Source organism: Panthera leo, chromosome B1 (assembly GCF_018350215.1).
Source record: "Panthera leo isolate Ple1 chromosome B1, P.leo_Ple1_pat1.1, whole genome shotgun sequence".
NCBI classification, from domain to species: domain Eukaryota; kingdom Metazoa; phylum Chordata; class Mammalia; order Carnivora; family Felidae; genus Panthera; species Panthera leo.
This window is the reverse complement of record NC_056682.1, coordinates 26,114,356-26,139,134: the sequence shown is the minus strand read 5'-3', so window position 1 is coordinate 26,139,134 and position 24,779 is coordinate 26,114,356. Positions and strand designations below refer to the sequence as shown.

At 45.2% G+C, this 24,779-nt stretch overlaps 1 protein-coding gene, 1 long non-coding RNA gene and 1 pseudogene across 3 annotated transcripts; 1 reads left to right on the top strand and 2 right to left on the bottom strand.

Annotated features, from left to right (window-relative positions):
* Positions 1–2,135: 2,135 nt before the first annotated feature.
* On the bottom strand, positions 2,136–3,612 carry CLDN23 (claudin 23). The gene has a single exon (XM_042934416.1). The coding sequence runs from the start codon at positions 3,089–3,091 to the stop codon at positions 2,216–2,218; it is 876 nt and encodes a 291-aa protein (XP_042790350.1). The 5' UTR covers positions 3,092–3,612; the 3' UTR covers positions 2,136–2,215.
* Positions 3,613–12,791: 9,179 nt separating this feature from the next.
* On the bottom strand, positions 12,792–20,397 carry LOC122217448. 2 transcript variants are annotated; one of them, XR_006201493.1, is made up of 5 exons: positions 20,363–20,397; positions 19,030–19,268; positions 15,558–15,669; positions 13,013–13,131; positions 12,792–12,915 (listed from the first exon to the last, which is right to left on the bottom strand). It is a non-coding gene; the product is annotated as an uncharacterized LOC122217448 (long non-coding RNA). The 2 variants fall into 2 exon arrangements; XR_006201492.1 differs by lacking the exon at positions 20,363–20,397 and adding an exon at positions 19,438–19,483.
* Positions 20,398–20,491: 94 nt separating this feature from the next.
* Positions 20,492–22,339, top strand: LOC122218343 (annotated as a pseudogene).
* Positions 22,340–24,779: the final 2,440 nt, after the last annotated feature.

Genomic DNA, 24,779 nt, shown 5'->3' with positions numbered 1-24,779 from the left:
TTGTGTGTCAAAGCCATTGTCCGTTTATGCTGCTGTGGCACAGAATGACCCGTGTGTCTCCAAACAGATCCCAGCCTGATGCAGGAGTGCCTTTCCAGGCTTTCTTGAATATTTTTATAGCAAAAGCCAGTTTGCATTTTTAAAAGGAGTTTTGGTTTCATTTCTGTGCTAGGGCAAAAACGGAGCTCTAATTCTTGAAAACAAAGAATCACCAGAAGGGAACTGTTTTGAATATAAGCCACAGGAGAATAATTGGGCAGGGAGGAAAAGTGAAAACATACAAAACACTAGTTTTGTTTCTACTCAGGCTTCTCTAAGAAATATTTGGAATTATTATGCAGGCAGGATTCAGTGAATTCAATACTTGCTAGAAACCCAGTATCTTTATGTTTGTTGTCTGCTAGGTCCTGATTTCCCAGGCCCCTAATCCCTGCCTTTTGAGGTGTTAGCTGAGAAAGCAGTGTTGCCTTTTCTCCATCTGGGCCCCGTTCCCTGGAGCAAGTGCCCTAGCTCTCCTAGGGGGCAAGCTCTCAAAGGTCTGATTCTGTGCTGCCAGTTGGGAAGGACTGCAATTTGAGCCAGGCACAGTCCCAACGAAAGCCTTTGCAGCCCCAAGTGGGGGCCTCCCATCAGCTCTGGCACCTCCTGGGAGCTCCTTAGGAAATCAGTTCCAGGCCTCACTCCAGACCTACTCAATGAGAATTTGCATTTGAAGGAGGTCACCAAATGATACGCCTGCGCTTTAAGGTTTGGTCTCAAAAAACAGGTGATTCTGGTACAAAATGGCAAAGGAAGCAAATTTATATTATCCTTTCCACTGCTAATAAGCAGCAGGTGCCGTTTAGTTACTTACGGTACAGCTGTTACCAGTTCACTACTGAACTGAACATTCCTACCTCTGAATTGGATGCCAAGGGTAAGTTTTAAAGATGAGATTCGGCTCAGTAAAAGGCACCCTTAAATCAACAGCTTGAAATGAGAGCCGGCCCTGTTGGAGATTTAGTCTCCCTCATGGAACACTTAGCAGCCTACCTGTGATTTTAGGCACCGCTGTTACAAGAGGAAAAGATTTCTAGGCTCACTTTGTGTCGGAAACTGGTGCTTCTAGTTTTTTCAACAATAGACCTGGCTTTGCCCAGAAACCAGCCCAAACCTGAAAATAAAGCAATCAGGGATTTAGTGTGTGTGTGTGGGGGGGGGGGGGGGGGGGGGGAGGGTTGGCTCCTTTTAGTAATCCTATGCTAAGAGGGGCAAAGATCTGAGTGCTAGATTTCAGAAACAGTGCTTAAGCAGCCAGGAAATTGTTAGCAATGAATGATTAAACTCCTAAAGGTTGTACTGGAGACAAAACAGCTTGAGGGAATATACTGAAACTCTTGTTTTCAGCTTTTATTCATAAATAAGAGATGTATGCCCATGTTCCTTAATCCGATGTGATTAACAGGTTCCACTTGGTACCAAATATTTAATTTATGGTCCTCTAAGTCCAGGGTGAGGTAGCCAAGGAATAGAGCAATATAAGGTTAGTCTGTTCAATCCCACCTGGCTTCTAATACAGAAACTGCAGTGACCACCAAAAAAAAAGTAATAAAGACAAATCCTACGCATACTTGAAGAAATGTGAGTTAAACAAGTTATTCCATGAAAGCCACAAAAACTGCCGGTATTTGCATGGCTCTACATTTATTTTAAGAGCTTCGTTCAAACATAGCCAGTATATTGGTCTCTTGAGAGTTTGCATAAGAATATATACAGCAAAAAAAAAAAAAAAAAATTATATTGATGTAAGGTTCACTGGTATTTCCGGATACTGCTTCGAGGTGTTAAAACAGGGTTTTGGGGCCTCTGTTTGCTGATTTTGATGTTTTGTTATTGTCCCACGTCAACACGAGGCAAAAGCACCCTTGCTATATCTCCTTCAGCTTAAAGTATGAAAAACGCGTCACTCCATATGAGGACCCTGATCCCTCGGAGAGGAAGACTAAACTCTACAAAAAGAAAACCAAACAAACCCTGAACTAATTGTCCAAGGAGTCTAGTTTGGCCACAAGAAAGGAACATCACCCTCCAAACCGGTTACAGGAACGTGTCCGGGTTCAGACTCTGAGCCAGGTGTTTCCGGCTACAAGGTAACAGACAAGTTCAAGGCTGGACGTGGTGGAGCGAGTCCTCTGTCCGGGCAGAGCCTGGCCAGAGCAGGTAGGGGGGCCGCCGTCTACAGGTCGGAGTCGCAGGGCAGCGAGCCTTGGCAGCACCCGGTGCTGGGCAAGGAGGCATCGGGGGTGTCGGCCCTCTCCCCGCGGAGCACGTCCACCGGGTTGCTGTAGGCGCTGGGCCGAGGCCGCGGCATGGGGAAGCCGACCCTGGGCTTGCGGGCGGCGCCGAGGTCGGCGGGCCGCGGCAGGTGCTGGCCGTCGCTGTAGTACTTGATGGCGGGCGCGAGCGCGGGCTCGGGCCAGTCGACGTGCACGGTGCTGATGCTGCTGCGGCGCGGGCTGCCAGGGGGCGCCTTGCGGCAGCCGCGGCAGCGCTCCTCGCACCAGGGCGCGAAGCTGAGCGCCAGCGAGAAGCCGCCCAGCAGCAGCAGGCAGCTGCCCAGGTAGCCCAGCACCAGGCTGTAGCTGACGTGCACCGTGACCGGGCTGGCGTCGGCGGGCAGGACGGCGCGGTCCTCCAAGAAGTGGTTGTACCAGGAGACCGGGATGAGGCTGAGGAGGCCGGCGGCGAAGAGCACCACGCCCGAGAGGCCGGCCAGCGCGAAGCGCGGCCGCTCCTGCCAGCAGCGCACGCCGAGCGACGCCAGCAGCAGCCCCAGGGCCGTGGCGGCCAGCGACGTGACCATGAGTCCCCGCGCCACGAGCACGACCTCGGCCTCGAAGTAGCCCCACACGTCGGGCTGGCCGCACTGGCGCTCTTGGCTGGTCTGCTCGCGGCATATGTCCCACAGGCCCTGGTACAGCTCCAAGTCCACGGGCTGGTTGAGGAAGCCCTTCACCAGCCTCCAGCCGGGCGCCAGCGTGGCCGTCAGGTTGAGCAGTAGTCCGCAGGGCGCGAGCACCATGCCCAGCGTCATCACCACCGGCGTCCGCATCCCGGGGCCCGCACCTGCCTCCTTGGCCGCCCCTGCGCCCCCGGCTCCGGCCCCCGAAGTGAGCGCGGGCGCCCCGCTCCTTCCCGTGCGCCCTTTGTCTCCGGCGCCGGACCGTCCCCACTCCGCGGCTCGCTTCTGCTTCCCTCCGCGCGTCCCGGCCGCTCCGGCCTCCCGTCCCCAATCGAAACCAGCTGGCGGGCGGGTCTGACCGAAACCGAGGGCCGAGGTGCGGACGCCCGGAGGCGGCCGCCGCGGCCAAGCAGGTCCCGGTGGGAGGGGCGGAGGGGGTGCGAGCGGGAGGCGGCGGGGAACCTCGCGCGCGGCCGGCTCCGGGCGGCGCCGACACCCCGCCCCGCAGTCTCCGGGGACGGAGCAAAGGTCGCCCCGCCCCTGCTCCTCGCGCGGCTCCGCGGCCCCGCCGGCCTAGCGCGTGGGAGGGAAGAGGCGGCGCCGCCCGGACGGCCCCACCAGGCTCGTTGGCCGTGCCGCTGCCCTCCTTCGCGGCCGATCTGGGTTCGCCAGAGTCTCTCCCGTTCCCGCCCGAGGGCCCTGCGCAGAGAGCCTCTCCCCGCTCCGCTCCCGGCGGGGTCCGGTGTCAGCTCCAAGTTTTGAGCCGTTGCCTTTCGGGCGCTCGAGGCCGAGTGGGCGGCGCCATCGCTCCCTGCCCTTCGGGAGATGCGCCGGCAGGTGCGCACGGAGGGTCCGGTCGAGTAGGGCGTCCGGGAAGGCGCTTCATTTGCTTACTAACACTTGTTCAGCGTGCTTCGTAAAAGCTTCATGCTTCGGCTTAAGTTTGACTCAAAAGAATCAAAGGGAGTGTTTTCCTGGGATGAGGGTTTCCAAAGGAGGAGGAGGAGGAGGAGGATGATGATGATGATGATGATGATGATGATGATGTTGTTGTCGTTTTAGTCCCGTGGAAGATTTTGAAGAGACCAAACAAGGGAAGGGTGCTACTGGGTGTCCTGTCTAGCACACTTTTCAGTTGTATCTACCACAGGGTCCTAATGCAAATAAGTTTGTGTCAGTAGAACCTAAGTGATTATTGCCTAGTCGATACTGACCAATTTGTAAATTCATGTTAGCTGTTTACCTGTCAATGTAACATACTTCTTCTCTTACTAATAATAAAGTAAACAACATCTTTGACACCTGTTCATTTTATATTTGTGTGACAGTCATGATCTTATATTTTACTAAAAATTCTTAATATTTTTCTCAGTTCCCCTATTTCTTACAATGGAAGTGCACTACCTTTATACTTGGTTAAAATTAAAACCACATACTTCTAAAAATCAAAGTTAAGTGTTGATTTGAAACAATTTTGAGCATTCTAGAGTGGATAATACCAGGGAAAGGAATCACGTCTCATGTCTTAAAAATGTTTTTAGGGGCACCTGGATGGCTCTGTCGGTTAAGCAGCTGATGCTTGGGTTGGCTCAGGTCGTGATCTCCTGGTTCATGAGATTGAGCCCCGCGTCAGGCTCTGCACTGACAGCGAGGAGCCTGCGTGGGGTTCTCTCTCTCCCTCTCTCTTTGCTCCCCTCTGATCTCTCTCTCTCAAAATAAATAAACTTATTTTTTAAGTTGTGGTAAAATACACATGGCATGGAATTTACCATCTTAACCATTTTTAAGTACACGGCCCATCGGCATTAAGCTCATTCAGACTGTTATGTTGCTCTCACCACCAACCATCTCTTGAACTTTTTCATCTTCCCACACTGAAACTCTACCCATCGGCCGAAAACTCCCCATCCCACCACTGGTCCTCAGGCTTCCAGCCCCGGCAACCACCATCCCACTTTCTGTCCCTGTGAATTTGAGTACGAGAGACACTTCATAGGAGTGAAATCATATAGTATTTATGATTGGCCCATTTCACTTAGGATAATGTCCTTACGATTCATCCATGTCGTAGCGCGTACCAGAATTTCCTTCCTTTGTGTGGCTAAATAGTATCGCACTGTATCCATATGCCCCATTTGGTTTATCCATTCATCCTTTGATGCACAGTTTGATTGCTCCCACCTTCTAAGTTGCTCTAACGGTGATCAGATGACATTAGAGAGCCTTGAGTCAAAGTCACACTCCAGAATATACACACTTCAGCTGTCTTCAGCTATTTACCTGTGTTTGTCTCCAGTCTCCAATCAGAGACTTTGATGATGAACATAGTTCCTGTTACTAATACTCTTTCACTGGTAAAGTCATTCCTGTCTGAGATTTGTGGGTCAGCTAGATATACCAACAAGGCATCCTTGCCCCTCCAGATACAGGTGTTGGAATCAGGACACCCAATACCTGCAAGAATATTGCCCCAGCCTTGATTTCAACATGTACACACACCTGTGAAACCATCACCCTAATCAAGATGGCAAACCTATCCACTACCTACAGAAGTTTCTTTCTGCCCTTGGTACTCCTCCCTCTCATCTCCGCCTGCCACCCCTATTTCCAGGCAACCACTGATCTGCTTTCTGTCTCTATAGATTGGTTTGCATTTTCTAGAGTTTTGTGTAAGTGGAGTCCAATAATAAAGACCACATACAAGAGAATATCAGCATGTCTCCCATGGCCCAGCAGCTCCCTAATTTGTCTGAACTAAAGATCACCTGGGACCATCACTTAGGGAAAACACAGATTCCCACTGAATGGGACTCCTCTGGGTAATGTGATGACATTTGTGTTTACAAGCCCCACGGAGTTCTTAGGCTTAGGGAAGTATAGGGCACAAAGCCAGTGCAGCCAAAAAGAAAACAAAAAACAAAACCACAATTGAAATCCTTTTCAGCTCTGAGAGGATATTTTTTCTTTTGAATGCATTTCACAGTTTGCCTTTACCTTGGAACCTAACTTTTTGTTGTATAGGACAGCAAAGAGACTTCATAAAGACTTTATGGGATCTGAATCACCTTCTCATGTAGATTCCTGTGTGGATTGAATGAAGTCCAGGCTGTGTGACCTGGGAGGGCCAGAGTCAGTATGTTCTGCCTCCTATATCTGTCTCCTGCCCTTCCATTCCTCTGCCTTCCCCACTGCCTCTACCTAAGCCTGTGACGTTCTCCCGTCTTCCCTTAAACTGGCTTCTAACTCGTTTCCTACACCCGTGCTTCCTCTCTCCCTTTCTCTTAGCCACACCGGCCTTCAAGGCTGAATCTTGTGCCTAAATTAACCCCTTTTAATGCCATCTACAATGCAGCCCCAGCTACCCACTCCTACCCATCTCCCTTCTCCCTATCTCCTTCTCACACCATTACCCCCCAAAACTGGATTTTTACCCCATTCTTTTCCAAAGCATTGTGTTCCCTTTTGTCCCAAGATCTTTACCTCTTCTGTCTTCTTTTCCTAGAGTCCTGCCTGCCCTTTCCCAACCCCAAGGTACCCTTCAGACCTTTGCTTAAATGCTATTTTTCCTGGGAGGGCTTCTCAGTCTCCCAGATTGAGTTAACTTTTCCTATTGGGTCCTGCCATACACCCTTTTCTATTATAGCACCTGCCACAATTCCTCATTACTTGAATCACCTGGTTGTCTAGCTAGGTTGTAAATTCTTTGAGGGCAGGGGTCATTTTCCTCTTGTTCTGTTCTGCCCTGAAATCCATCTTAGAGCCTGGCTACCGTATCCACTTCACAAATCAATTGTATCTCCTTCTGTCCTGCATTCTTAGACATCGTATCCACAGACTGCTCTTACAGATGACTGGCCAAAACAGGTTGTCAACGCATCTCCGTAAAGAAATTTGCTTGTTTGTTGCTTGAATGCTTACTAATCCTCAGCATAGAAAACAAGGAAATATAGGATAGCTCCAGATATTTAGGACGATGAAGTGGAGCCCTGTGGGGGTAACTCTCTATGATAATAAGAGAAAGAAATGATAGCACTTAGTGTAGTATCTGATTATAGACCTGAGCTCTTTGTTCTGTGGGCTCCAAAGTTCACTGTAAGGCTGAGTGAGACACAAAGCACGAATCGTGGCATGGAATGAATTCTTGCTAAGATTAGTACCTGTCAGTGTAAGCTGATCCCCAGACCCTATAATAGCTTTCTTTTCTGAAGACGGGCCCTATGGTAAGACAAGACTCTATTTACAGTGCCCTAGGTTTCCAGATGAATAGTGAGTTCCCAGCCATTAATTCTAAAGGGACTAAGGCTAGGTGTTCTGTCGGCCTTCACAGAGTGGCTCACAGATAACACCTAGTACGAAATCCCAGTCTTCCGCAGTGCCTTATCTTGGAAGTCACGTTACAGACTTCAGCAGGCCAAGAGGTTCCCAGAGGTGTCCTCAGAGTCCCTATACAAGGTCCTTATACTTTACTCTCCACGGACGAAGGCCCTAAACACTGTCACTAGTCTTTCAACGGCCAATCCACTTCAGTAGGTTATAGAATAAAAAATAACTGATCAAAAATTAAATTATAATCATTCTCTATTGTAAAACAGCATTAAAACAGCCTGAGCTGAACTGGGTCCCTTTGATATTAGCATCAGCTTACCTTGTTGGCAACTAGCCCAACAGTGCTTTTTCTAGCCTTTGTGCCCAAAGTTGTAAAAAATATATAACTTTTGGTGTCTAATTTAAAGTGGTGCCCAGTCAGCTCAGTATCACATCACCCAGATTTGTTTTCTTTGTGGAACTTATCACTACCAAAACTTTTCAAATTAATTATGTATTGACCCGTTTATAGTCTGTGTTTCTCCCATCGCATTGGAGGATCCAAACACTAGGAACCTCGCTACGCTTGTCCGTGGCTGTATCTCAGCACCTAGGATACTGCCTAGCTCACAGTAGGTACTCAATAAATGTGTACTACATAGATGAAAGAAGTTTCATAAAATTCCCACACTATAACACATTTGGAGGTTACAGCATTCATCACTTAAAAAAAAAAAATCTGTGAATTTGACTACTCTGTGCACCTTAGGAATTCTACACTATTTGTCTTTTCATAACTGACTTATTTCTCTTAGCATAATGTCCTCAAGGTTCATCCATCAGGATTTTCTTTCTTTTTGTTGATTTTTAAAACTTTATTTATTTATTTGGGGGGGGGCAGAGAGAGTGTGAGTGAGCGTGAGTGGGGGAGGGGCAGAGAGAGAGAATCCCAAGCAGGGCTTGATTTGGGGCTTGATCTCATGAACCGCCAGATCACAAGGAGAGTGGAAATAAAGAGACAGATGCTTAACTGATGGAGTCACCCAGGTGCCTCCAGAGTTTTCTTTCTTTTTAAAAGCTGAGTTAATATTTCATTGTATGTGTATGCCACCTTTTGTGTATCTAGTCACCTGTCAATAGACATTTGGGTTGTGTCCACCTTTTGGCTTTTGTGAATAAGGCTCCTATGATGGTATATCACTTCTAATCTATCCTATTTCACTCTGTTTGGTGACTGCCTACCTAAAGCAAGAATTGGAGGCCCTAAGTGGCTCAGTTGGTTAAGTGTCTGACTTGATTTTGGCTCAGGTCATGATCTCATGGTCATGAGATCAAGCCCCACATTTGCACCCCTGCTGGGCATGGAGTCTGCTTGGGATTCTGTCTCTCCCTCTCTCTCTGCCCCTCCCCTACTCATGCTCTCTCTCACAAAAACAAACAAAAGCATGAATCTATTTTCCATCCCTCTCATACGTATCAGAAGGCATTCTGGGGTATCATGCCACATAGGACAAAAAGCTTGCTTAAGTTTTATCTTCTGAGGGCTCCAAACCTTTCTTGGCTTAGCATTAGGATGCTGCTTTACAAAGATAAGGCTGCATGGTATGGGTGGGGTGTTCCCAGGACCCAGTTGCCATTTGCTATCTTACACAGCCTGCTTCTCTTCAACCCTGTCCATTCCTGTCTACTGCAGAGCAAACATATTTGCCATGCCGTGGACTAGATTCCTGTAGGTCTTTGGCATAGTTTTCATTTTGAGATTGGGTATTTTCTTATTTACAAGTTCATGTATGTGTGCACACGTGTATGTGTGCATGTGCAAAAATTTATGCTGCATCACAACCATGGCAAACTCCTAAATGGAAAAACCGAGAACTATAATGATAGTAATGCTTTCCAAATTCATGTAAAGATTCTGTGCAAATCCAATAAAAAGTCATGCTAAGACTGAATAGGTAATTGCAAAGCTCATTTGGAAATATAAATGAATGAAATACATTAAGAAATTTCTGAAAGAGCAAAATGTAAAGTGCATGCATGCTGGCTGTTAAATGTGCTATAAAGGTCTAATTAATAATTCAAGTGGGAATGTAGTACTAGAATAGGAAGACGGATTAATAAAAATAGTCAAGGGGTGCCAGTGTGGCTCAGTCCGTTAAGCATCTGACTTTAGCTCCAGTCATGATCTCACAGTCTGTGAGTTCGAGCCCCACGTCGGGCTCTGTGCTGACATCTCAGAGCCTAGAGCCTGCTTCGGATTCTGTGTCTCCTTCTCTCTCTGCCCCTCACCCGCTCTCACTCCATGTCTCCCTCAAAATAAAGAAACATTAAAAAATTTTTTAAATAAAGTATAAAATATAGTAAAAAACACAGATCCTACTTATATATAAAGTTATAATTTGATAAGGTGGAATTTCAACTTATAGAGAAAGGCATGAAAATTCAATTGTGTTGTGGCAACCCCTGAGTTTTGGGAGAAGAAAAAAAACATATGTCTGCATCACAAAATACATAGAGAACCAAGGAAAACAAGTTTAGGTGGACCATATTGTTACATACAAAAAGGAATTCTGAAAGAAGTGGAAGGAAGTAGAGAGGGGGTTAAATGTATAGGCTGTGCAAAGGCTTTCTAAGCAAAACATCAAAGATGGCAATTATAGAGAAAAGGCTTGGCAGGCTTAACTGTATGGAAGCTTAACATTTTAACTTTAGTAATGCCTCAAAATTTGGACAAATTTTTTTTCAGTTTTTGTAGCAGAAGAGTAGTCGATATTTTACGTCTATATGGCAAGTCAATAGGAACACTTAATACCCCTGCGAAAACTGGGCAAAGAAAATGCACAGTCATAGAAGTAAATAAACACCTATAAGTATAAAGTGTTCAGTTAGGGGCACCTGAATGGCTCAGTCGTTTGGGCGTCTGTCTCTTGATTTCGACTCCAGGTCATGATCTCATGGTTGTGGCATCGGTCTTTGCGCTGAGTGTGGAGTGCTCAGGATTCTCTCTCTCTGCCCCTCTCCCCCATTCACACTTTCCGTCTCTCTCTAAAAAATAAAATAAAATAAGAATTAAAAAGTGATCAATTAAATGACTCTTTTATTCACATAAATCCAAAACCAAACATGGGGAAGCCAGTTTTCTCTTCTTTTTAAAAAAAAAAAAATTTAATGTTTATTTTGAATGAGAGAGAGACAGAGAATGAGCAGGAGAGGGGCAGAGAGAGAGAGGGAGACACAGAATCTGAAGCAGGCTCCAGGCTCTGAGCTGTTGGCACAGAGCCTGACGTGGGGCTCGAACTCAAGAATCTTGAGACCATGACCTGAGCTGAAGTCAGATGCTTAACCAACTGAGCCACCCAGGTGTCCCCAGTTTTCTCTTCTTGAACTGGAAATGTTAAGGGGAAAAATACTACCCAATCTTGGCTAGAGTTGGGGAAAAAGTCATTACCGGAGGGAAAGTAAATAGTGAATTTTTGCAGAGGTGATGTTGCAGTTTGTTTTTTTAAAGACTTAGATATGTGCTGTCTCAATGATTTATCAATTAACATTCTAGGTATTTGCTTCAAGGAAATAAACTAAGGATGTGGGAAGATTTAGCTATAAGGATGTCCACTGTAGTACCCTTTATAATAAACACATTATAAAATAAAATTGCAATATGAAACCAATTAGGTTAAAAAGATATATACGTGTATTGGAAAACAGTAGAAGGAGATACACTAAAATATTAACTGTTCTTGAAGAGGTATGATTTACTATTGCTTTTTATTTTCTTTGAGATTTTATACATTTTCAATTTTTCCTTTCTGTAGAATTTATTTTATTTATTTTATTTTTTAGAGTTTAAAAAAGTTTACTTATTTATTTTGAGAGAGATAGGACACAAGCAGGAGAGAGGCAGAGCGAGGGAGAGAAAGGACCCCAGGCAGGCTCCAACTGCCAGCACAAAGCCCAACAAGAGGCTAGAACCCATGAACCATGAGGTCATGACCTAAGCAGAAACCAAGAGTTGGATGCTCAACCAACTGGGCCACCCAGTCACCCCAACCCAATTTGAAAAACTCAACTTTTACAAGTTTACAGTCAGTTAAGTTTCTCCATCTTTCAGACTTTGAAAGTCAAGTTGCGCATTCTTCTGACACAAACATCTCTTCCATAATTGTGAATGCGCCACCTTTTAAAATGGCCACAACTAGACCTACTCTTAGATGAAAAATAAAGCTGAATTCTATTGTGACGTGACGTTCAGTTGTTCCCAGAAATGCACACACAAGAAATGATATGCACTTATTTCAGGAAGAAAATTGGGTGCTATTTTTCTATATTTCCAAGTGTTTTTCATGTTTATGCATGATATAGAAGCACTCTTTACATAGTGACAAACAGCAAGGGCAAAATTCAACACTTAAATCAGTCATGAGCCTCAAAATTTACATTCGAACTTCACTTTGAACTTCCAGAATATATTTGGTAACTATAGTGTAGATTGGTAAACAGATGACCTTATATCCCATTTTCCTATTTTTACATTATTTCTTCTTTTGGAAGGTCATTTTTAATAATATCATGGCTGTAACTGTAGTCAATGTTGTATGCTTACAAATAGTAAGAAACACATTCTCTCTTTTTCTTCCTGGATCTCTGAATACATTTTCTTATGGTTGCTAAGCAGATAGTACAAGTCTATGAATGACTCAATGTTTTGTTTACCATATTATTTTATGTCTAAATACGTGTGGGAAATCCCTTAAACCCAGTAACAGGCAAAAACTGTATACTGCTAGGCATTAAGCTTCAATTAGGAAGTTTAAATTAAAGGGGAAGTTTTTAAAAATTTTTTTTAAAAATCTTTTTTTTAACATTTATTCATTTTTGAGAGACAGAGAGGCAGAGTGTGAGCAGGGGAGGGGCAGAGAGAGAAGGAGACACAGAATCTGAAGCAAGCTCCAGGCTCCGAAGTGTCAGCACAGAGCCCGACGTGGGGCTTAGACCCACAAACCGTGAGATCATGACCTGAGCCCAAGTTGGAAGCTCAACCGACCGAGCCACCCAGGTGCCCCTAGATTCAAGGGGAAGTTTTAGCCTAAAGATATCAAAGCTATAGTGCTTTAAAAGGAACTGTTGCCCCATTCCATAGGATTTAATTTATATGCATAAAGTAAAAGTTAATAAATTTGGCAAACTCTCGTCTGTATTTCTGTTCTCTGCCACTCATTGCTAAAAGGAGAAAACACTCTAGACCGCCCTGGAAAGTTCTGTGTCCTATCTTGCTCCTTTTCACAGTTATGTTTCACATCAACAGACGCAGATGGGGTGAATTCCACTGAGGCAACTTGAGTATGAGGAACAGAGAGGTTATGTATCAGTGACATGTGGATAGTGATTTCACATGCACATCGTTGAGAAAGGTGCAGAAATGTGTATTGCTCCCCTCTGGGTTGCATGGGATTTGGTTAGCCCAGGAGCTAGAAAATGAACGCCGTAACATAGAACAATTTCTGAGCATGAGCTTTTGAGAAAAAGTTCATTTTCTCATCAGGCCAACATTCTCCTCCACCTCCATCTTGTAGAAGCCATTCAAAACAGAACCTGTTAAACTTGTAAAACTTGTCAGTTGTCTGTGAAGCTGGATGCCATCGGTCAGGCATTTTATCAGCTTTTCGGTTCACCTGGATCAATAACAACACATCATGTTAACAACAGAGCAGGTACACTTCAGTTCTTGACCCGGACAAAACCCAACAAGGGGGAAATGGACGAGCCTACCATGGTGTGTCCAAAGAAACACTTGTTGGGGCTGGAAGGGCCATGAGAAGGTGGGCTCCAATCTTCTTATTTTCCTGATGTGGATTCAGAGGTGTGGAGAGGAGAAGCGACTTTCAGACCTATAGAGTGAAGACAGTCAGTGCCAGCTCTGACACTGAACAGACGTGAGTGTAAGCCTGGCTTGGCCATGCTTTGTTTACCTTGGAGCACATTCAGCTCTCAGGGTCTTCACTTTTTTCTCCAAGTATAAAATGGAGCGATTAGTTCCTACTCAACCAGAGTGTTATAAAGATGAATGAGTTAACGAACCTTCATAATATATGTAACATATACTAGGCAGTTTAAAATAGTATTTTTTATTAACATCGATGAGACTAGATTCATCTGTATCTGGGTGATCGTAGAGATTGAACCCCATGATGCTCCTTCCCTAGCATTTTGAAAATATAATAAAGAAGGGAACCTGTAAGTCTCCAGAGCGTAGCAGAGAGGAAGTAGTGTGCTCACAGTGATGACGTGGTAGTGACTGGAAACAAAAGGCGGTATTTAGGTGCATCTAGTTCTCTAGGTATATCTATCTCTCTAATTCCAGCTACGGAATATAAGGTCAAGAGCCAACACATGAGGCAGTGGCATTAAAACAAGTGTGTTTAGGGGATCCTGGGTGGCTCAGTCGGTTGAGCGTCCGACTTCAGTTGGGGTCATGATCTTGCAGCTCGCGAGTTCGAGCCCCGTGTCGGGCTCCACGCTGACAGCTCAGAGCCTGGAGCCTGCTTCGGATTCTGTGTCTCCTTCTCTCTCTGCCCCTCCCCTGCTCACACTCTCTCTCTCTCTCTCAAAAATAAACATTTAAAAAAAAGTGTGTCCAGTCCACAAACCAATGTAGCATTAACAATAACCCAAATCCTTAGCCCCTCCTCCATTTGTCTTTAGACTTGAGTTAGTCATTCTGTAAGTCAAATGGAAGTGTTGAAAACCTAGACACTTTTAAAATTCAGTTAGTTTTGCAGAAGGAGTTACATAAAAAATCTTAGAAGTTGGTTCAGGCTAATTTTGATACAGAACTCTAAAGCTGATTAAAAATATTTTTTCTCAGGGCACCTGGGTGGCTCAGTAGGTTAAGTGTCTGACTTTGGCTCAGGTCACAGTCTCACGGCTTGAAGGTTTGAGCCCCACGTTGGGCTCTGTGTTGACAGCTCAGAGCCTAGAGCCTGCTTCAGATTCTGTGTCTCCTTCTGTCTCTGCCTCTCCCTACTCAAGATCTCTCTAAAATGAATAAATGGGTTTTTTTTTAATTTAAAAATAATAATAAAAATATTTTTTCTTGGTCACTGAAAATGTAATAGAGCATTTCTAAAGTAGAATGTTGCTATATAATTGGAGACTACAAATGTAAATTCTAAATTGGAATAGCACTTTGTTGCGGATACATAAGATACAGTCGGTAGAATGAAGAAGGCAGTGAATCAAAAGAAAATGACCCCATCAGAATTGGAATCTTTCTGCATGATCGTTAGAAAGATGGTCAGTTGATGCCCTATGCTATTATCAAACCCCAGCCACATGTTGTTTGTGTTTTGATTTAAATGTATTTAAAATTTCTTGGGCATTTGATTTTATTACAGTGCAATTCATGAACAATACTCATCACGATATTCCGAATGGCTTCTGGCTGTGCGGTAAATAACAGTCTTAATTAATTGGAAAAGGTGCCCCCACTTTGGCTGGGGGAACACGCGCTGATCCCTTTGAGAGGGGGCTGACTGGGGGATTGGTCAGCTGGAAGATTCCCAGGGGAAGCAATGACACAGGATTTGGAAGCCCCAGCTGGGCCACTTGTTAGTCACATCGCCTGTAAAACGTTGCTTATCGTGGGGACAATAAAACTCACCTCCTGGAGGCAAGAGTTCTTATCTATAAATGGTTAGGAGAAGAGGAAGTTCCTTAAGGGAGACCTATAAAGTATTTGAATTTTGAACTGTATGATAAGGGAGAAAAAGTAAGAGAGGACATTGGTAAGAAACGACATCCTGGTGAGAGATTTGGCTACTTTAAAATCCATTTGTAGACTTTAGAGAATTTGACAATGTGTTTTCCTTTCACATATAATTGAATTATGACTAATCCGCACTTACGTACAGCATGATTTCTATCTTCAAGACTGAAAGTACTGAACCAGTGGGCCTTGGCTGCATAAAGAGTATATCAAGAATCCATGGCTTACAACAATAACTTATTATTTCTCTTCATTCTGTGGCTTGGCTGGGTGACGCTTCTGCTGGCCTTACCCTCTGACATGGGGGCTGGGGGCTGCTGGGGCAGCTGAGGTGTCCACACAGCCTGGCCTGTCCTTAGGGTCTCTCGGCATCTGGGAGGCTGCCGGGGGCACTTTGTGTGTGGTTCTGGGGTTCCGGCAGCAAGAGGGGGCCGCTCTGCAAGTCTCTGCTCGCTTTTGTCAAGTCACACGGCCAAGGCCAGAGTGAGTGTGGGAAGGGATTGCCCAGGGCATGGATAGAGAGAGATGAGAACAAACTGGGGCTATTACCTGCTTGTTGCGGGCCTCGTTCTTCCAACCCACTTTGGATTGACTTCCCCCAAAGAATCCTGCTTGCAGCTACCTCTTCACCATCCTTTTGGCAAAAAGTTCCAGCCAGGGCCTGTAAAGTTAAAAGGACAACTCTTGTAATATTTTGTTAGAGGTTCAGGATTTACACTTGGTCTCTTTTCTGCTGTTCTCTCTTCAATAAGACATAAATTTCACTGCTGATTAACTTTGTCCTAAGGGACAGGTGAACATAATTCCCAGCATGACTTTTGGAGATGATGTGCCCTTGGGAAATGAACAGATGGATTTCCTTCCGGGCAGAAGAGGAGAACCTTATAAATTCGCCCCCTATCTGCTTCAGCACATTCCTCTTTGTCATCAAAGCATGCCCTTGAACTTCCTTGCAGTGCATCTGAACATCACTGTTTGGAATGTGGCCCAGTGTCAAGGGTTTCTCATTGTCTAGATATGTAACTAAGGAAATGTGTTTCCCGGGAGTTTTAAAATTCCAATCTATAGTCTAGCTAATCTGTTTATTCCTGCAGATAAAAAGGAAAAAATGTATCAAACATTGTTTTTATTTTTACTCAACCCACATCCTCATTCAGAAGTTGAACTGTTGGCTGTATCAAGGGAATCAGGTTCTTTTCTGAGCACCGGACCAATTACCAGTTCCTGGCGAATATGGAAATAAATGGCTCTCTCTCTTTTTTTTTAAAGGATATGTTGTACTATTCCAGTGCTTAAAGTCAAATTGGACAGAATGTCATGTCAAGCCACTTGAAAACAACGAAGGACGTGACATCATCTCGTCTCATTTGGTGAGCTGAACGTATGTGCCCATTGTCCCACATACTTCTTTCTTCTCATTTCAGTGACTCTTTCCTTATTCATTTAGTTTGCTTCCATGCTTGTCACTTGAAAATGATGTTGTTTCTTGGACTTTCTTTAGTGGCATAATCCACCCCAGGCCACCGCCATCCCAAGGCGCACACACTGAATCTGTCTGGTACCGCGTGGGGTCCTAAGGAGGAACAATGCCTACCTGTCACGCAGGGCCGTGAGCCCCCTTCCTAGATGGGAGGGGGCAGGGGGTGGCCTGAGGGAAGCCAGTGAGAGGACACACAGTGAACCGGTCCTTGGAAGATGAGACTTCGGGCAGGGAAAGGGGAAAGGGTGTCAGGCAGAGGAACGGGCAGGCCCAAGACCATGGAGTGGTTCTTGAGAATCAGTGAATGTGTGTTGGTGTAAATGTGTGCATGTGTGATCTCATGAGCAGCAGCAGCTAAGGTGTGTTCTGGAAGAAGCTGCCATCTGAGGGGCGTAGTCTTCATTCTGCAGGCAAGAAAAGTACCGCGGCTGGAAAGGGAATGCCTGACTTGGTTTTGAGCCATCTCTCCAGCAGGACCGAGGGAACACGGCAGGGAGACTGGCTAGGAGGCTGATTTTGTAATGCTGCAGGTGATAGGTGTCAGACTTGGACAGAAGTGATCGTACTGGAGAAGAGAAAAGCAAAATTAACGTGGTGGGGGAAGGGTGAGGGTGGTGCTTAGCCTGGTGTCTGGGTGAATTGTGAAAGCCACGTCCAAGAGTTAAGATGGGGACTCGACGCTGGGGTGTTGGTGAAGGAAGACGGCCAGGGCTCGAGATGTGGGTGTGGGTAAATTTGCCTTTGGAGACTTTGGAGGTTAAAAAAAAAAAGATTCTATGTGCTCAACATCATTCATCATTAGGGAAATGCAAGCCAAACTACAGTGAGCTATTACCTCACACCTGTCAGAATGGCTAAAATAAAAAAATATGGGGGCGCCTGGGTGGCTCAGTCGGTTAAGCGTCCAACTACAACTCAGGTCACGATCTCGAGGTTGGTGGGTTCGAGCCCCGTGTTGGGCTCTATGCTGACAGCTCAGAGCCCGGAGCCTGCTTCAGATTCTGTGTTTCCCTCTCTCTCTGCCCCTTCTCTGTTCTCTCTCTCTCTCTCTCTCTCTCTCAAAAATAAACATTAAAAAAATAATAAAATAAAAAACACAAAGAAAAACCAAGTGTTGGTGAGGATGTGGAGAAAAAAGAACCCTCTTGCACTCTTGTTGGGAATGCAAACTGGTGCAGCCGCTGTGGAAAATGGTATGGAGATTTCTCAAAATGTTAAAAAATAGAGGTACCCAACAATCCAGTATTGCATTGCTGGGTATTGAGCAAAAAATACAACAACACTAATTCAAAAGACTACACACACCCCTGTGTTTATAGCAACAATATTTACAAGACCCAAATTACGGAAGCAGCCCAAGTGACCACTGATAAATGAATGGATAAAGACGAGGTGGCATATATACGTAAGGGAATATTATTCAACCATAAAAAAGAATGAAACCTTGCCACTCGCAATAACGTGGATGGAGCCAGAGAGTAAAATGCCAGGTGAAATAATCAGCCAGAGAAAGACAAATACCATATGACTTCACTCACAGGCAGAATTTAAGAAACAAAACAAGCAAAGAAAAAAGAGACGAAATAAGTGAAAGGGATTCAGGGTACACCTCCCAGATGAGCAGAGAGTCACGTAGAGAATTCTTGGAGCCTGCATTTTACACCTGAAACTAATATAACACTGTAGGTTAAGTGTATTGGAGTTAAAATTTTTAAAAAATGAATTAAAAAAGAAAAAGATTCTATAGATGACTCAGAGATCTGACAGGGATCAGGCTGAGGTGTGATGCCTTTGGTTCCAGCCAGCTCAGTACCCCTTAGGTCTGCCAACCTCTTCAGACTTTCCTTCACCCATTCAGGTGATCTCGCTGTCAACTTATAGTCCCCTAGATTTTTAGTGTTGCTTTCTGTATACAACAATAAAATTACACAGTTTTTTTAATGTTTATTTATTTTTGAGAGAGACAGAGACAGAATGTGAGTGGGTTAGGGGCAGAAAGAGAGGGAGACACAGAATCAGAAGCAGGCTCTGGGCTCTAAGCTGTCAGCACAGAGCCCGGCACAGGGCTCGAACTCACGAGCTGTGAGATCGTGACCTGAGCTGAAGTTGGTCGCTCAACCGACTGAGCCACCCAGGCGCCCCTAAAATTTAAAGTGAAATGGAACAAAATATCAGGTCAATTCACTTGAAAATAAAAGTGACTAACATAACTATATATATATATATATATATATATATATATATATATATATATATATAAACTATATATAAACTATATATAAACTATATATAAATATATAAACTATATATATATAAACTATATATATGTATAAACTATATATAAATATATATATATAAACTATATATATATAAGCTATATATATATAAACTATATATATATAAGCTATATATATATAAACTATATATATATATAAGCTATATATATATATATATGTATATATATATATATATATATATATATGTATGTATTTTGAAGAGTATAGAGCTGTCAGTTTCCTATCTCCCATGCTCTGTTTTTACCTTTACACCCATAGCTCGTATGTATCCACTTCTTTTCCCTCTCTCGATATTCTTTTCCAATCTTCCATTTAGAGGGTAAGAGTATGGGACATCTTTCCCATCTGTGTTCTGCAGGGTTGGTCAACTACCACCTCTGGGAGGCAGTGGGACAGAAAAACTTAACTCTCCTCTTCTTTAGGTGTCTCCTTGAAGCATTGGGAGCTCAGATTGATAGCATTTTCATCCCCATTCGTTGATCCCTGAAACAAAGAGATACACCAAAACTTTATTATTCAGGCAGCAGAATTGCAGATTATAGGCACAGTTAAAGAGTTTGGTGAATTTCGGCAACGATTCTGCCTCTTATAAAATTGAGATTATATATCTTTCAGGAAGAAAGAACAATGGCTCCCATTTTCGGGTGCCTACCCGTGTGCCAGTCCGGCACAAAATCCTTAGCTCACACCCACTCATTTTTGTAACAGGATGTTAAATGTGACGTCTCTATGTATTTGGCAGAGGCTTCAAAGCTTGGGAACAAGGGATGCCAGACATTTCTGTAGAACCTGTTCTGCCACCGTCACCCATCACCCACCTGCAAGACAAAGTGAAAAAATCCACTGAGAAAAATCACGGCTTGAGTTTGTCATTCAGCAATTTTATGCCGTGATAGAGAGCCATGTTCTTTATAAGCGTGTCAGACTTGATCTGTTGTATGGTTCGGTTTAGCTCAAGTTTTATTTCTTAGGAAAACCAAAGCCCCTCAGACTCTACACGAGTCCTTTTTGGTTCCCAGAGTTTGGAGCAAAGGCTCAGGTGACCCCACAACTGCAAAAGTCCATTTTCCCATCTGAATTGGTAAATAGGCCCAGTGAAGAAAAGTGGCAAAGTAGTATATTCTTAACATTTCCCTAGAATAAGAAATACAAGGATAGCGTGACGCTAGCTTATGAACACCCCCTACCCCCCAGATTTTTTTAAAAATTATTTTTAAGGTTTATTCATTTTTCAGAGACAGAGAGAGACACAGCGTGAGTGGGGGAGGAGCGGAGAGCGAGGGAGACACAGAATCTAAAACACGCTTGAGGCTCTGAGCTGTCAGCACAGAGCCCTGGGACTCGAACTCATGAGCCATGAAATCATGACCTGAGCTGAAGCTGGACGCTTAATCTACTGAGCCATGCAGGTCTCCCTGCTGTCCCCACAGCTTTTTTATTTCTTGTAGTGCTCTTGTGTAATGTTGGCATTTGGAGTTTGTTAATTTTCAGTTACCTCTTACATTAGTTTCCTACGGCTGCCGTGACAAAGTAGCACAAACTGGGCGGCTTAAAACAACAGAAATCTATTCTCTCACAGTTCTGGAGGCCAGAAGTCTGCAGTCAATGTGTTGGCAGGGCTGTGCCTTCTCTGAAGCAGAGGGAAGGATCCTTCCTTGCATCTTCCAGCTTCTGGTGGCCCCAGGTGTTCCTCGGCTTCTGACAGCATGACTCCAGTCTCTACGTCCATCATCACGTGGCTTTCTCCCTGTGTGTCCGTGCACAAATTTCCCACCTTTTATAAGGGCACCGGTCATATTGCATTAAGGGCCAATCCTTCTCTGGTATGACTTCATCTTAATGCAGTTAATTACACCTGCAAGGACCCTATTTTTAAAGGTCACATTTTGAGATACTGAGGGTTAAGACTTCAACATATCTTTTTTTGTCGGGCGAGGAGGGGACACAATTCAACCCATAGCAATAATCAATCACGTTTCCAGTCCACTTGGAAGCAGAATTTCTTCTTTGCGAAGAAATCTAAGGTTGCCTCTGAAGCCTGCCTTCTCGTGGGGGCCCGTTCTGTCTGCTCTACCGCTGGGCATCAGATCCCCCACCAAGACACAAGGGATTTATTTCATCCATTGCTGGCCCTGAATTATGTAGGGTATCCCTCCTAGAATCTTTACTTTATAAATGTCAACCATTTGACTTGAGCTGGAACAAAAACACTTCAGGATAGAGCAGAGGCAGAGAAAGGAGCAGGGGAGTGAGAAAGTCCCCAGGGTGCCAGAGCAGCATGGGAATGCCTCAGCAACACATTGCCAACCAACCCGGCCCTCTGTATGCTGCTTTGGATGGAGTTGGCAAAATGGACGTGGGTTGAAATCGGTCTCTGAATGGCAGTTGTGGAAAGTCACTCCTGGCAATCACACCCTATCTCTGCTGAATATGACCGAGACGCATGCTAGCAGGTTGAATGGAGCATCGGGGCTGCGCACCGACCAGAGGACAGCAGCAGAGAGGGACCCCATCTGGGAGCCACGGTCAGGTGGCATTCCAGCACTGACAGTTTGTGGCATTTTCCCAAGAAGGACCAATTATGTTTGTTATCCAAAATTAAAACCATTTAGCCCTTCCTTCCACCGCCTCCTTCTAACCTCTTCTCCAGCCAGTGGCCCTCAGCAATGCTGATGTGCAGAAGCAGATTAAGCATGTGATGGCTTTTATTGAACAAGAAGCTGATGAGAAAGCAGAAGAAATTGATGCAAAGGAAGAGCTCAACATTGAGAAAGGTCGTCTTGCGCAAACCCAAAGACTGAAAAGGATGGACTACTGTGAGAAGAAAGAAAAGCAGGCTGAGCAGCAGACGAAAATTCCGATGTCTAATTTAATGAATCAAGCTAGGCTCAAAGTCCTCAGAGTGAGAGGTGACCTAATTACAGACCTGCTGAATGGAGCAAAACAGAGACTCGGCAAAGTGGTAAAGGATACAACCAGGCACCGGGTGATCCTGGACGGCCCGGTCCTCCAGGTTTGTACCAATTGTCGGCGCTCCGAATGATCATTTGCTGCAGGAAACAGGGTTTCCCTCCGGTAAAGGCCGCAGTGCAGAAAGCGATTCCTATGTACAAAATCGCTGCCAGAAAAAGATGTTGATGTCCACATTGATCAGGAGGCTGCCCTGCCTGAGGAAATAGCTGGCAGAGTTGAGATCTATAATGGGGATCGTAAAATAAAAGTTTCCAGTCCCCTAGAAAGCCAGCTGGATCTCATAGCCCAGCAAGCAGATGATGCCAGAAGTACCGGGTGCTTTATGTGGTGCAAATGCCAACAGGAAGTTTTTGGGCTTAGCCTTTGGGAGCGGTGGACGTGATCCACGGCTCTCTGGGAAGGAGGTGTTCCGATCTGTGCCACTGAAGCCTTGGCAGACTCTCTGGCTCGTTCTCAGAGGTGCTCCTGAGGCACCTCCTTCCCACTTCTGCAGGAGCACCGTGAACTTGTGTCTACCTCCTGCTGCATCTAACACCTTACCTGCTATACAGAGGCTGCTATCTAAACACACGAATAAATAACTCTTAAGGCAACATTTGACTGTGTGAGCCTTGAAATCTTGAGTGGAATGAAGATCACTACTTTTACGAATTAAAACAGCAATGGAGCCCAGTGTGGGGCTTGAACCCATGACCCTGAGATCAAGACCTGAGCTGAGATCAAGAGTCAGATGCGTAACCGGCTGAGCCACCCAGGTGGACTTCAACAAGAAATTTCTGATGCCTTAAAAACTTGTGTTGTTTCCTATAAAAGATTTGAGAGGTAAAGCTGGGGGGGCGGGGGGGGGGGGACTGCCAGCTTGTAAACCAAACAAGGGATAGTGATTAAAATGTGACAAAAACCTTTCTGTATTTAATGAATGGTTCCACGTCAACAAATAACAGGAATATAAAAAATACAGCCATTTACACTGCTTGGCATTCAACCGTGTCATTGTGCTAAACAGGAAAACAAAGGTACTTAACCTTTGTTTTTTTTGTATTTTGTTGGGAGGTGACTGGATCTAGAGGAAATAATTTGGGTCTTGTATAATACTAGCATTTGCTGTTTGTTCATTTAAAAATTTTGGTGGGTAGGGGCGCCTGGGTGGCTCAGTTGGTTGAGTGTCCGACTTCGGCTCAGGTCATAATCTCACGATCTGTGAGTTCGAGCCCCGCGTTGGGCTCTGTGCTGACAGCTCAGAGCCTGGAGCCTGCTTTTGATTCTGTGTCTCCCTGTCTCTCTGCCCCTCCTGGGGCATGAGCCCGCTCATGCTCTTTCTCTCTCTGTGTGTATCAAAAATAAACAATTAAAAAAAAAATTTTGGCAGGTGGGAAATAAACTTTCCTGCTTTGAGTTTTCTCATGCATTAAACGAAGACAATGACATCGGCATTACGGATATATGCACTACACGATGGCAACTGTGCTAGAACGGTACACACCACCATCTTTTTTTCGTCCTCTGATCCCACCCACCTCTCCTTTCAGAGACTGGCCCAGGACTTGGCCTCCTACCAGGGTAAGTCTCAAAAGAGTTGCCACCGCACCTGCGCTCTCACCCGGGTCCTTTCCCACCCTACTCCAGTCAGTTCTCTGTCCCTGGAATTCTGCAGGCACAGCCCCCATGAAGTTCACCAGTGACTTCCATCTGCTACCTCATGCTCAGCCTTCTGTCCTCAGAGCAACATTTCCCAGCTGAGCGCTCTGCCCTTCTGACAACATGTTTCTCCAGGCTTCTAGGACTTCACAGTTGTCTGGAATTCCCCTCACTGCACAGTCCTTTTTCGTGTCTCTGTAGTTTTCTTCTCCTTGTGGACTTCTAAGTGGGAGAGTACTCCAGGCCCCCGCTCGGGGACAGCCTTCTCCTGTCCTCCCCTCCCTGCCTAGGCCATCAGGTCATCTCACGCATATGCCAACGACTCTTGGTCCATCGCCTTACCCTGGGAATTACATGTGGCCACGTCCACCCGGAGGTCAATAGGATACTTCAACCTTAACATAACCCAGAGCCCCACTGAACCTCTGCCAGTCTTCATCGCCCTCCACGAGTCTTCCTCTTCTGACTCCATTGGTGTCCCTTCCATCGAGTTGCTGGGGAAAGAACCTAGAAGCCATCCTGGACTCCATTCTGTCCCTTTCCATGTCCGACCCATCAAAGTTGTATCAGGGTTGCTTCCAGAATGTATCTTGAATCCAACCACTTCCCATCATCTCCGTGGCTAAAACTGTAATGCCAAACACCATCATGACTCCACCTGGTGTCTGCCTGGTGGCTGGTCACCCGAGAGTCCATTATCCACACAGAAAGCGAGAATCAGATGACGTCACTCTCCTGCTTGAAGCCTCCCAGTAGCTCTTACTGCCGCCAGAATGGAATACGAAGTCCTTGGCCTGGCCTGTAGTTCTGACACGACCCGGCACCCGTCTTGTTCTCCACCTGAATCTTTAACATTTCCTCCTCATCCATCCAGACCCAGCTTCAGTGGCCACCTGTCTGTCTCCCTCGCGTGTCATGCTTCTTCCTTCCTTAGCACCTCTGCACTTCTCTTCTCTGCCAGGAACTCTCTCCCCGAGACTGTCGTGTGCTCTCTCCTCATGATGTAGGTCTTCGATGGTTCCTGCTTAGAGACTGTCCTGACGTGCCTGGCAGGAAGGGCCTTCCACCCCATTTCAACGCTTTCCATTACCTCATTTTACCCTCTTCTCAGAACACAGCTCCATCTGACACTATACCTGGCACTTCTCTCTCTATGTGACAGTGTGACGATGGTATGTTTCCAATCCACGGAACGGACAGAGAAATCCATATTCTACATGACACACAGAGGACATGCTCATGACACTTGTGTGGGATGAGTGAAACTTTTAAAATGCCGATAAACAGTAAGCATTCAGTAGATTTGTCTCCTCCTATCCTTTATTTTGGGGGAATAAACTTAAAACCTCTGACTTCTCTTTGTATATTTTTATTTTGCTGCCC

Coding starts and splice junctions, on each gene's coding strand:
- CLDN23 (XM_042934416.1), bottom strand. CDS start 3,091: ATGCGGACGCCGGTGGTGATGACGCTGGGCATGGTGCTCGCGCCCTGC.